Source organism: Anastrepha ludens, chromosome 6 (assembly GCF_028408465.1).
Source record: "Anastrepha ludens isolate Willacy chromosome 6, idAnaLude1.1, whole genome shotgun sequence".
Classification (NCBI taxonomy): domain Eukaryota; kingdom Metazoa; phylum Arthropoda; class Insecta; order Diptera; family Tephritidae; genus Anastrepha; species Anastrepha ludens.
Window position 1 is genome coordinate 34,420,690 of NC_071502.1, and position 13,201 is coordinate 34,433,890.

Here is a 13,201-nt window from a genome sequence, read left to right on the forward strand (position 1 = left end):
TCGCCCTGAAATTGTTTATATTTAAGAATTACATTTTTATATTCATATAAAATCATAAAATATTTGCTTCAAATCAAATCTCATTTAAAAACTGATTTAATTCGTGTACCCACCATAATCTTATTATTTATTATATTACATTAAAGAAAACATGTGAAAGCACATTTTTGTTATTGTTAACGTACATATTTATTAGCATTTGGGAATATATATATGTAGGTATATCTTTTATATGTATGTAAATATTAAAAGCACAAATATTGGGTCTCAAATTAATTTTCATAGCACAACATGCGCCGATGATGACTAATTTTATTGTGACAATTTTTCAATTACAAACGTAGCATAAAATTTTGTATAAAAAGCTCCAATTTTGGTATATAATATTTTATGTTTAACAATTTTAAATCTCGATGTCCGAATATCATTTACTAAAAATAACATATAATTTCTAAGAATTGGAAAGTAAGCGTGGCAAAGACTGATTTTAATACTTCTAAAGCTAATTTTTAATATTTGTTCCGGATAAAAAATGAAAGAAAAACATAAAATTATATTGTTTTGTAATTGCATAAGCTTAAAGAGTTTCACTTATTATGTAATACGCGTACAAGTGGCTGGCAGATGAATCAACTACCATATTCACTCCCCGCAGGGATCAAATGATTAGACGGTGCACATGACTTGGATTGATTGACTGTTGACGCTTAACGGTATTGCTTCCATCCACAGTCACCACGTTGACTGCATGACTACTTGGCTGATGATTCGATTGCAAGTGGATATGATGGTGGCTCGTGTCCTCTATATTACTGCAATTGCTATTACTTGGCAGAAGTAACGAAGTTGTGGCTTTAACACGTCTATGTAAAATGCGTTTACCCTATAAAAATGCGATTTAGTATGGCGCAAATAAGATTGAGTTCAAAAGTGTTCACCTGTCGTGTTTTATTTGATTTGGATTCCTCAATTAGACTATTTGGCACATGGAACAGCGCCTCTCCGCGCGTTATCAACATATTAGTTAGGCGACAGCACTGAGCAGCCATCTTAACTTGCTCCTCAATGCTATTCTTGTCCGTTGGATGTATATAACGTGGCGGGAAAAATGAAGGCGCAATTATTGTTGCTACATTATGCATATTCATTTTATTGAATTCCTTCTGTTCGATAACATTATTCAGAAAACGTAGCAGTGACCGCAATGTATTGCGATTTTCATGCGGCAACATCTGACAGATAATAGCCAGAGCTTTGGCTTGATCCGCAAGTGATAATGCATGACATTGGTAGAACAACTGGATGAGTTCATTAGTGAGTAGCGGTTGAGGCAATTCCCGCAACCATCGTTTAAGCAGTGCACTTAGATCGTGCACCATGGCTGAGCTTAATAGTTGAGTAAACTTTTTCGGCTTCTGATAGAAGCTTGACTCCAGTTCATTATAAAGTATTTCAGTCTGAAAAAGATTTTAAAAGAAACTAAGTAAGATGAAAATGTTGTAAAAAAGAGGATAATCTACCTTTTGCTTGTGCCCAGCCACGCGCAGAATACCTTCTTCTCTAGCACCACGTTTCGTAAGTTCTTCCAGAAGCCCTTCTAGGAACAACGGCACCAGCGTAGAGTCTCTGCCTGTTATTTGTTGATCACGACGTATAAGCGCATTCAGAGAAACGCCGAAGAGGTTACCTTCCTCCTTGCGACGTCGCTTAAACGGTTTCCGCTTGTCGAGCGATACGTGATTACTATCAAAAATTGCCGCTAATTCTAACCAAAAAACAGTTTGCAGTCGCTTCAGCTCCGTCTCATTTATAGTATCTATATCAGTACAAAACTCTAAGGAAGTGTCACTGCTATCCACAACATCCTGAAATTTAAGAACATAATTAGTTTTTAGCGAAATCAATGCGAGTATAAAAGCAGTTATAAGCTGATAAACCACGTACCACTCCATCCTGACTAGAGGTCTCACGGCACATATTTTCAAAACTGATACCATCCCGAGAGGAAGGTGAGTTCTGCACACTTTGTGGCGGTGTGTCTAAATTAATTTTGTTTATAATTTTTTGTGGTGTACTCTCCGACGACGAGGCGCTTGACAGGCGTGCTGCATTGGAGAGACTTTCATCACTTGAATCTCCTGAAGCGTTGTTGTCACTGTTCGAATATTGTATAAGGCGACCATGAACACGTCTGAAATGGAAATGTTTGATTATTTACTCAATTTCACATATCATAAGACACCAACCCCACTGAGCATGACGGATCAGAGCCGGAACGATTGCGTGGGATGTGTATGGTGCCAATACGCGAAAAGCCCAACAACTCAATTCCTTCAGCAGCAAACATTGGAATGTCACAGCGAACGTGTGATCCCCGAAAAATGTCTTGAGAGCCTTTGAGTGGCGCGCTTGGTGTTCGTCGAAGTCTCTGCTTCTGATTCTTGCCCATCTGTAATGTCTGATGACCATTTCCTGGGTCCGTGGCAGAGCCATGATCGAAAATGCTCACAAAACTTGGACTACATAAAGAAATCAAAAATGATAGCATTTTATTTATTAAAAAAAAAGCGACGCAAAAAATATTTATATTTTTTAATTTTATTAATAATTAAAGAAAAACATTACTTTTTACATTTATTTTTATATTACTTACATGGAAGCGTTTCCCCAAACTTCATCGCCGTGAATGGAGTCAAGTGAGTCTGGCGTAGCGCTGCGGGACCTTGTTCCAGTACTCGATTCCTGCAATTAATTAAAATGCGTAAAATATAGGCTTAACAATGCAGCTCGTGACAAATCCTACTTACATCAAAATCTCGAAATACATCTCGAATGTCTGGTTTGCGTTTCTGTCGATTTTTTGTTCGACCACGGACTGTGTGATTTAACGCCCTAACGCGTTGTTTGATTGCTTCGGCATGATGCGTGGATAGTGAAGCAAGGATCGGCTCCAATTCCGATGTACGCAGTTCAAAACCCTGAAACCAAACAGAGATACTTGTTTTAATGTGAAGAAAATCTAAATAGTTTAATGAATATATTTTGTAGAGATTGTCACGTCGGGAGTATTTGCCAAGGGAATGTGGGAACGCTATAAGCTGCTCCGAGAAAGTAACCGTGAGGAAAAATATTACGAGAAAGTGTTTGTGTATTCCGCCACTCTCATGGAAAAGGATTGTTGTTGTTGTTGGAAAAAGGTACCCTGATACAATTATTAGAGGTTTGGTAAAAATATGGTAAGGGAAAACCGCCGAGAGACACTTTTCAAGGAGTATAGAATACCAAAGGCGGCGTTTCCGAAAACCTACTTTATTTTACGCAATTTTGAACGACCGGATGACGCATATAATTTGGATATAATACTACAAAACAAATAAACAAAATGAAGAGAAATTACTTGGTTGTAAACATTTGGCGAATGGCTTGTTATTATTGTAATTCGAAGATTTGTGCCATTAAATTAAACAAACTAATGAAAATAAGTGCCGCGTGTTAAATTGTGAGAGCAAGAATTATAAAAATACCTCAATGGAATTTTTCTACCGATGGCGCCGTGAGCAAATTTATTACAACAATTAGTATTATTTATTATAATACATTCGCCTGGTAGCAAGGCGAATTGAGTACTGAAGGTGTCCTCTTCTCAAAACAGTTACTTTAATTTTTGTAATATTAACAAGTCTGACGTCAGGCTCCTTTCCAATACAAAACAAACGAGCAAAAAATCAAAAGGAGGAGGAATTACAGGTTTTTGAAAATTCAATGAATGACTTGGTATTATTGTGATTTGTTAGATTTAAACTAAACAAACTAATGAAAACGAAGTGCCGTGTGTTAAACTGTATGTGTCCAAATGCCGTTTTTTGTGTTTTTATGCGGAAAAAGCCGCAACAAGAAAATGTGTGTGTGTGCCTCTAACTTCTTGTGTTTGCTAGTTTCTCTTGCTTTCGCCTACTATCATTCTTGGGCTCTTATGGCACGACGAATTTCGAAGGCTAGCCGAACTCGACGATAGAGCAATGCGTAAAGAAATAGCTGAAGAAGAGAGGCGTCGCTCTATCGCCCACTGGCAGGACCGATGGAACAGGTCGCCCAAGTGTAGATGTATGCATGAGTTAATACAGATCCTTACAACGTTGTTAGAAAGGAACCACTGATGTTCAAACTACCACCTAACTCAATTCCTTTCAGGACACGGGATATTTAGAAAATATATCCATAGATTTGGTCATGAAAGTTCACCAAAATGTTGAACACATCTTGTTCTAATGTCCACGCTATGTTCCTGAAACCTCTAAAAAATTTAAGCGGAGAAAATATTATGGATTTTATGCTGAAATCAGCTAATAACTGGAAGAGAATCTGTGCGCGTATAACGCAGATTCATATTGACCTAAGACCGCAGGCGTCAACAATAATTAGGAGCCGTACCTCTAGCCTTTGAGTTAACCAGCTCCGTGAGGTAATACCTTTTCGGCAGTTCCACGGGGAGAGTGGTAGATAGTGGGAAGGTGTTTAGTACGTAGGTGAGGCTACGAACCGTGCATACTGCTATGCCGGTATAGCAGTACTCATGAGATTTTTCTCTTCACGGGCGTCATCTCAGAAAAATCCAAACACTCGTCCAATCAGTAATTGTTCAGACGGCAATGAAGTGGCATTGTGTTGAATATTTTCGTAAATCACTAACACAATCTTAGTTTTTTCGTAAACAAACCGCTCCGTGACTCCAGTTATGTAAGCCTATCAGCTGATTCAGCCAGATTCGTAGAGAGCCGGATAACGGTATGTTATTGGCCACACCTTCTCAATAATTTTCATTATGATATGTATGTATACCCGCAAAAATCGTATAAGTGGAAAATCCGTTTGTTATTTTAGGGATCCCTTTATTGCTACGTTTGGTACGTCATTTATACGAGAAGAGTTCTGAACAAAATTAGAAATTTTATATTTAGCATTTGCTATTGACGACCATTCCAATTTACGTAGAATTATTTTAGTGTGTTTAATTTTTGGAAACATACGTTCGTGAGGAAGACGAAGAGGGTGTAAAGTTATTAAAGTTTTTATTTTATGTCTGTAAGTACAGAATATTTAGACGCGTCAGTCTAAAAAAAAATTCGTAGCGGAATAGCAAAAGGTATCAAGAGATTAACTTATAAAATACTCCTAAGCACTGAATTATTTTACCTGCTCAAATGGTTTGGTGAGTTGTGGAAATCCAGCAGCAACCAGCCATTCAGCTTCCAATTCACCCTCTGTAATAAGAATTAATAATAATCAATATTTTAAAAAAAAATTTAATTTCACCTCCTTTCACTCACCTTCATATTGTGTTTCAGGTTCATTATTTGGCGAATTGGTTTGATATTCATTTAGAAATTCACTGTAATCCTGGTCGGATGTGTTGTCTAAAGACGTGTTGCTGCTTGTCATTTTGACATGTTGGCTTTTATTGATATTTGGAAAATATGGCATATTGTTGCTCTAATCACTTTAGGCGAAGAAAGGAATTTGACACGAATTAACGAGTAAAATTTTGAGACGATAGAAATATTGCACAATGGACAGATTATTATGTCGTCCTGCACCGTTGCTGTGAATTTGTTGCTATTGGTTTCGTTTCCTCACACTACTCCATATTGTAATTGTTGTGCTCAATGTGGCTGCTTTTAGACGTTTGAATGAGTTACTGCTGCAAGAGAAAACTGTATGAGCAAAATATAAGTATGTGAGCAAAGTATGAATGGTGTCTAAAATTAAATTTAAACAGTAAAGTGTATAAATTGAGACATTATGAGTGTGGTAGGATTGAAGTAATGAGAGGTAAATATCAGTAATGAACAGTTAAATGGTTTGAGGCCAATGAAAACAACAAATAAAATCAACAAAAAAACACAACTGCAAGACGGCCCAATACCAATACGATCAATAAGACAGCTAAAAAAGATGCGGCGCTTAAAGTGTGTCTTTAGGTTGCATTTCCGTTTTGCGGCAACGTGTGACAATGTTGCGCAGTTTGTGTGTACATATCTATGTAAGTACATAATTGCGGAGAAACAATGCGCAATCGCAACGTCGTAATGGCTAATTAGTGTTCTTATACTGCGGGTTTTTATACAGACATACGATACCCTATAGGGGAAACTGACTAATTTCTGGTTTACTGCTACTAGTCGCATTTCAAATATTATAAAGTAGTTTGATAACGAATTGTGCTTTGGAAGTTCACACCTTAGGACCTACCCAATTCATACTGAAATATAGGTTTAGCCCTGGTGGGATTGAATCACTAAATAAATAAATTAATGAATTAATTAATGGTGCGCTCTAATCAAGCAGAAGAGGAGGAATTGCACATCGGTCATTAAATGTCGAGAAAAATGGCTTCAAAGTTTGCAATTTACTCTGTCTCCTTAAGTAAAAGTAAAGGCATATTTCCATCAAATGAGATACTGTTAATAGATAAAGCCATGCATTTTTCACAACGCATTTGAATTTGAAAATTTGAATTTGAAAAGGTCGAGCCAAGGAGCACCAGGAGATTTGGTGGCTCCTAAAACACTCAGGCTAAAAAAGCCCATTGTATTTAAAGCTCTGGAAAGGGGGTAGATAGTCAAGGAGGGAGGGAGAAAAGTATCATAGAAAGAGATAGGAAAGAATAGAGACAGAGATAGAGATAGTTAGTCCTGTGAGAATTTTCCAGATTCTTTGACAAATTTGTAAATATCCTCCAGTTTTAGAGAACGAATAATATTCATTCTCATGACATCGGAACCCAATACTCGTAGTCGCGCTCTAGCAAAGGCAGGACACTCACAGAGAAAGTGCTCAGTGCTATCCGCCTCCTCCAAGCACGACAGGCATACCGGGTCCTCGATGATTCCAATGGTGGTCATATGCTGACCCCATGGGTTGTGTCCTGTAATGATGCCGACCATCAACCGAATGTCTTTCCTTCTAAGTTTTAGTAGAAAGTTTGACAGTTTTCTGTTCGGACTTGTCACAAAACACTTTGCAGTTCTGCAGCGTTCTAGACCGGACCATCGCTCTTTATGTAGATTGCCTACATAATCGTTGATCCAGTTCTTGATTCCTGCGGGACTGATTCCGATTATTGGCTCTGGCCCCTGTGGGGGCACCGCTGATCCACGGTTGGCCAATTCGTCGGCAATTTCGTTTCCTTGAACACCGGAGTGTCCTGGAACCCATATAAGTACAAGCCTGTTCTGTCTTGCGACAGAATTAAGCTTCTTCTTACATTCTTGAACAATCTTTGAGGTTTGCTTCGCGTTCTCCAGGGCCTTCAATGCAGCCTGACTGTCACTGAAGACTCCAATCTGTTTCCCTCTCCATCTCCTCTCGATGATCCATTCGGCTACTTTTAGGATGGCAAAAACTTCTGTTTGGAAGACAGTTGCCATTCCCCCCATAGCGTAGTGATACTTATTACTATCGTTTAAGTACCATCCGGTTCCAGACCCTATTTCAGTCTTGGACCCATCGGTAAAGAAAATATCCGTCAAACCTCCCTGCATGCCTCCTGGATTGCTCCATTGCTCACGCAATGGAAATCTGACATCAAATTTCCTTCCGAATGAAACTGTGGGTATCAGGTCATCTTTAGGTGCCAAAAACAGTGGATACTGCTCCGACAGCAACTTAAAGATTTCTCTGTGTCCCGAAGCTCCATCTTCGTGCCAGAAACCATATTTATGGAGTCTACACATAGCTTTTATTGCTTCCTGTTGTATCTTAAGATCGAGGGGGAGCAAATCAAGCATAGCATTTAGGGCATCTCCAGAGGTTGTACTCATGGCACCCGTGATGCATAAACATACACTTCTTTGCAGCCTGTATAGTTCCCGGATTGTGGACTTAACCATGCTCCGTCGCCACCAGACCACAGAAGCGTAAGTGATGATTGGTCTGATAAGTGCTGTGTATATCCATAGGACCACAGCAGGTTTCAGACCCCAAGTTTTGCCAAAGGCTCTACGGCATTGCTGAAAAATCTTCAATGCACGATTCACCTTCAGTGAAACGTGTGTCTCCCAAGTCAGCTTCTTATCCAAGATTACTCCTAGATATTTAACTTCGTTGGAAAGACCAAGTGTCACACCTTTCAGTGTTGGAAGACTGAGTCCATCCAATTTCCGTTTTCTCGTAAACAAGACTATAGTTGTTTTGTTCGGATTAACGGAAAGACCTTGTCTCATGCACCAATCATCGATTTTGTCAAGAATCCTCTGCACTTTCGTGCAAAGCCTCCTTAAGGATTTATCCGATGTTAGCGCACAGACGTCGTCCGCATATGCTTGGACGTGAAAGCCGAGTTCCTGCATCTCCACTAATAGGGAGTCTACGACGAAGCACCACAGCAGCGAAGAAAGAACACCCCCTTGGGGACATCCTTGCTTGGCCCTGACTGTGATTTGCTCGTCATCGCTCCTACCAGCGCTTAACAGCCTCTCAGAGAGCATGGAGTATATCCATTTTATAATGGCTTGATTAACTCCGTGTCGTTCGGCAGAAGAACATATCGAGCCGAAAGTGGCATTATCAAAAGCCCCCTCAATGTCCACGAACACGCCCATTGTGTATTCGTCAGCTTCCAGCCCAGCTTCAATCTTGCTAACAAGATCGTGTAAGGCTGATTCACATGATTTTCCACTCTGGTAAGCGTGTTGATTTCTACTAAGTGGACTTCTCGGCAATACCCCCACTCGAATATGTTTCTCCACCACTCGTTCCAGACTTTTCAACATGAACGATGTCAAACTGATTGGTCTGAAACTTTTTGCTAGGGAATAGTCATCTTTTCCTGGTTTCGGAATAAATACTACTCTTACGCGTCGCCATTGGGATGGTATATAACCAAATGCAAGACAGGCTGTGAAGATTCTTTTCAGGGCCTCAATCAGCCTGTCTCCTCCTTTTTTAAGCATTGCTGGATATATTCCGTCAGGTCCAGGGGACTTAAAGTTCTCAAAGGAAGATAAGGAAAACCTTATCGATTCCCTTGTCACTATCCGACTAGCAATATACCAGCTGTACCTAGAGGTTCCACCGTTGCCACCGTTGTTGTTCATGCCACTCTCAACTTCACAGATAGTTCTACTACCCGGAAAGTGGGTTTCGAGTAGAGCATTAAACGTTTCCGATTTGGAAATGGTGTATGAACCATCAGGTTTTCGAATGGAATCCAGCCTTACTGAGCGGTCTAAATGAAGGACCTTACAAAGTCTCGCTGTTTCCCTCATTTCTTCGACGTTACTGCAGAAATTTCTATAGGATTCAAGTTTGGCTTGCCGTACTTTTTTCTTATATTCTCTCTGTGTAAGTCGATGATTGGCCCAGTCCTCTTCTGTTTTGGTCTTCAAGGCCTTATTAAGAAGTTTCCTGGACCGTACACGAAGCTTCGACAGTTCAGGGTTCCACCAAGGAACCGCTTTCCCCTGTCTGCTTTGCCTGAGTGGACACAGTTCCTCAAAGCAATTGATTAAAGTACCTTCTAATTTCTTAGTCGCATCTTCAATCATTTCTGCTGATTTGAGTTTTTTCAGGTTTGGTAATCGCTCTGTTACAAGCTCACCATACCTGTCCCAGTCCACATTTCGAGGATTCCTACCGGAAGGTATTGATATTGTGTCAATTCCCAGTCGGAATTCGATAAGACGATGATCAGAAAGAGAGTCCTCCTCCAAAACTCGCCATCGGTTGATTTGATTTCCAACTGACCTATTGGTAAGTGTTAAATCAATCACCTCTTGTCTCCTTCTGGTCACAAAAGTTGGTTTGTTACCAGTGTTTTGAAAGACCAAATCGGATGACAGGATAAAATCCAGTAGCTTGAGACCTCTGGGGTTGCATTTGCTGCTTCCCCACACAATGTTCTGTGAGTTTGCGTCACAGCCCACTATTAGCCCCAGATTATTGGATTCTGCGTACTTGACCACTTCTCTTAGCATAAAATAATAACTTGTGGTCATTTCTGCATACTTAAAAAAAAAATTTCTTGCATTATGCCACTATTAAAGAAAATAAGCGATATGTAGCAAGCAGAAAGGAAGCTGACATCGCCTTGCTAAAGGTGTCAGTCACAAGCAAGTAAAGTAATCGAAATATCAGTAAAAAGCAAGTAATAACGAGAAATATGTACTTCCCTTAAAGTGAACTAAAATTTAGTTGCATTTTCTACAGGGTAAGTATATGTACACAAATGTGTGTGTATAGTATTTACAAGTGGTTTTATATCTGATATTCACACCGTATACTTTTATACCGACTCGCATTAATATAAAATGAAAGTGTACATCAAACGTTGGGTAAGAAAATACTTTACATTTGTTGTATTGTAACATACACACATCCATATACAAGTGCACTATTGAATATTATTTACAACCTCAACGATTTTAATATCCGTAGCAACACCAAAAAATTTTCACACACGAATTTTGAATTCGGCCAAGGCAAAGATGCGGTGGAGTGGATTGAAAATAAAATCACTAATTGAAGCAATTAGTTCCGATTTTGATTTAAAAGCGGCATTAGTTTGGTTGCACGTTAAATCTTGTTGTAATGCTTTGCTCACTGTAACTGTCACTTTTGCCCTCTAATGTGTTTTTACTCAGTTTTAATAATCAATTCACTTATTTTGTTCCATAGACAAATGAGAGGTTACAGAGTTATGTGTGCACATGCCGCTTATGCCGAGGTGGACTCCGTACACGTATGTGCGCATATGCGCATATGCACATACCCATATACAATATGTATTACACCGCTAGCATCGGTGTGCATTTGTAAGTCCAGATCTGCAATTCATTCAACTGCACTGCAACGTCTGCCATGGTTGACTGAGTAATTATTTGCACATTCGCTTGCCTCGTTGCTTTGTCTAGTTTTATTTTATTCACTTGTTGCAATTCTTAAAAATTATTGCTTGTTGTACTCCTACTTATTGGCCTACTTATGTAAAAGTGCGCTTTGAAGGGTTAAACACGATATAATTTTTGAATAACGTGAACAACTAAGAGAAATAGGGATGAAATATTCATACATATATATATTGCATGTATATAAACCGGATTATTCAATTTATTTTGCAATAAAAATAAATAATTGGCGCGATAGGTGTTTGGCCGATCTCCTGCTCCTATTTGTGGCGTGCATCTTGATATTGTTGCACAAATGGAGATACCTATAGTTTTATGCCGACTTCATGGCAAAAATATACTCGGAGGTTTGCCATTGCCCGCTATTAGAAAAAACGTTTTCTATCATTTGCTGTGTCATGCATGGAGATTCGAAACTACGCACTCCTTAATGGTATCACGCATCACCCCAACCGGCTACCTGGGCTGAATGAGCAAATCTCCAGAACTGATTAGCAGCTCAACAGATGGTCTCTTCGGTGTAATAAGTCGAGGAATACGTGTGAATCCATAGAAGACGTTCTTATACAGATATTTCTAGCGGGTAAAGCCCTTATGGTAATGAAAAGGACTAAATATCTAGGCTTTGTGCTGAATAGAAGGCTAAACTGTGTATTCACAGTTGCAGATAGGCTACGCAAAGCAACGACGGCGTTGTTGCTAGTAGGGTAATTGGAAAAAGATACAAGATAATGGAGCTCAGAACAATACATTGATTCTAAAATGCATATACAACTACAGGTAGGCCAATGCTCTACTGTGGCCTTTGAGAAAAGTGTAAACATTAAGAAAATTTAAAAGGTTCAAAAACTGCCAACTGCTCTCATAGCCGCTGCGGTGTCAACTACACCACTGAAAGCGATATATGCTACATTAATCTTCCCATGTCAGTCGATTCTATGTTATCGGAATGACACGGATTTATATCCGGCAAGGACTATCACTTCAATGTGTGGCGAATATGTATGCTGATACAACAACAACAACAACATCCTTCCTTTTAGTAGATTGTCATGCAAGATATCTCGCCATCGGTGCGCCATTAGGATTCAGTATTTGAAGAAAGTGGTTTAACAGTAGTTACGGTCACGGTAGGATTCTAATCGGTATTTCGGAACTTCCCATACTGGTGCACTATTTACTTCCGCCTTCAAATACCACCACAATGCTCCTACCTTCAAGGGAAAAGTGGAAACAGAATGTTTTAATACAGGCGGACGAGTCGATCCACGTACATGGTTCCGATATATATGCATATATATATATATAATTGGCGCGTACACCCTTTTTGGGTGTTTGGCCGAGCTCCTCCTCCTATTTGTGCCGTGCGTCTTGATGTTGTTCCGCAAATGGAGGGACCTACAGTTTCAAGCCGACTCCGAACGGCAGATATTTTTATTAGGAGCTTTTCCATGGCAGAAATACATTCGGAGGTTTGCCGTTGCCTACCGAGAGGCGACCGCTATTAGAAAAATGTTTTTCTTAATTTTGGTGTTTCACCGAGATTCGCACCGACGTTCTCTCTCTGAATTCCGAATGGTAGTCACGCATCAACCCATTCGGCTACGAATACGCTGACAATACGAATAAGAAGAACAAAGAGTGTGACCATTACGGAAAAAACATCTCTCTCTTCCCCGTCCGTCCTTCTCCCACGAACAAAATGTTCTCCTGTGTAAATCGGGACATATGATTAAATTAAAAATTGTCCCAGCCTATGCCTTCAATTCTAGCCACCAAAATGTCGGCAATATTGGTTTTGTAAAATTCACTTTGTCGAAAGAATGTTTCAAACAACATTTCCAAAAAAAAACAAAGAAAAAAAAGAAATCAAATAAAAATAAACACCATGCATTTACTCTTGATACATTGATACAGTCACTTCTTAAAGAAGTGCGAAATTTCCGATAACCGGATGAGCAATTTTTTGAAGCTGATGTGAAAATACTATCTTTCCGACCGCATTCAACATACAATTCGAGCTGCTCTAAAACGGAAACTGAAAAGCAATAACTAAGCACACGAAAATAAACCAACAAGCTATGAAAATACGCCACATAAAAAACCATTTGCCGTTCGGAGTCGAATTAAAACTGTAGGCCCCTCCATTTTGGGAGCAACATCAAGACGCACGCCACAAATAGGAGGAGGAGTTTGGCCAAACACCGGAATTGATGTGTAAAATGATTCTCTTCGGAATTTTATTTGGTTTAGTCCTATTTTTTGTGTGAGTCCGGCGAGTCCGATGGTTCTGATTG

General features: G+C 39.4%; 1 protein-coding gene across 11 annotated transcripts in view; it reads right to left on the reverse strand.

The window, feature by feature from the left end:
• Positions 1-264: 264 nt before the first annotated feature.
• LOC128868466 (rho GTPase-activating protein conundrum) overlaps positions 265-13,201 on the reverse strand; it is a 65,439-nt gene continuing 52,502 nt past the window's right edge. For 4 of the 11 annotated variants that reach the window (XM_054110586.1, XM_054110577.1, XM_054110582.1 and 1 more), the window contains 9 exons: positions 5,328-5,698; positions 5,194-5,261; positions 2,808-2,978; positions 2,654-2,742; positions 2,247-2,519; positions 1,945-2,191; positions 1,521-1,865; positions 939-1,457; positions 265-883 (listed from right to left, as the gene is read on the reverse strand). In XM_054110586.1, the coding sequence (XP_053966561.1) occupies positions 659-883; positions 939-1,457; positions 1,521-1,865; positions 1,945-2,191; positions 2,247-2,519; positions 2,654-2,742; positions 2,808-2,978; positions 5,194-5,261; positions 5,328-5,481 (2,091 nt within the window). In that variant the 5' untranslated portion in view covers positions 5,482-5,698 and the 3' untranslated portion in view covers positions 265-658. Of the gene's footprint in view, positions 884-938; positions 1,458-1,520; positions 1,866-1,944; positions 2,192-2,246; positions 2,520-2,653; positions 2,743-2,807; positions 2,979-5,193; positions 5,262-5,327; positions 5,712-13,201 lie in introns of all 11 variants that reach the window. The other 7 variants (XM_054110581.1, XM_054110576.1, XM_054110578.1 and 4 more) reach the window with 2 other exon arrangements.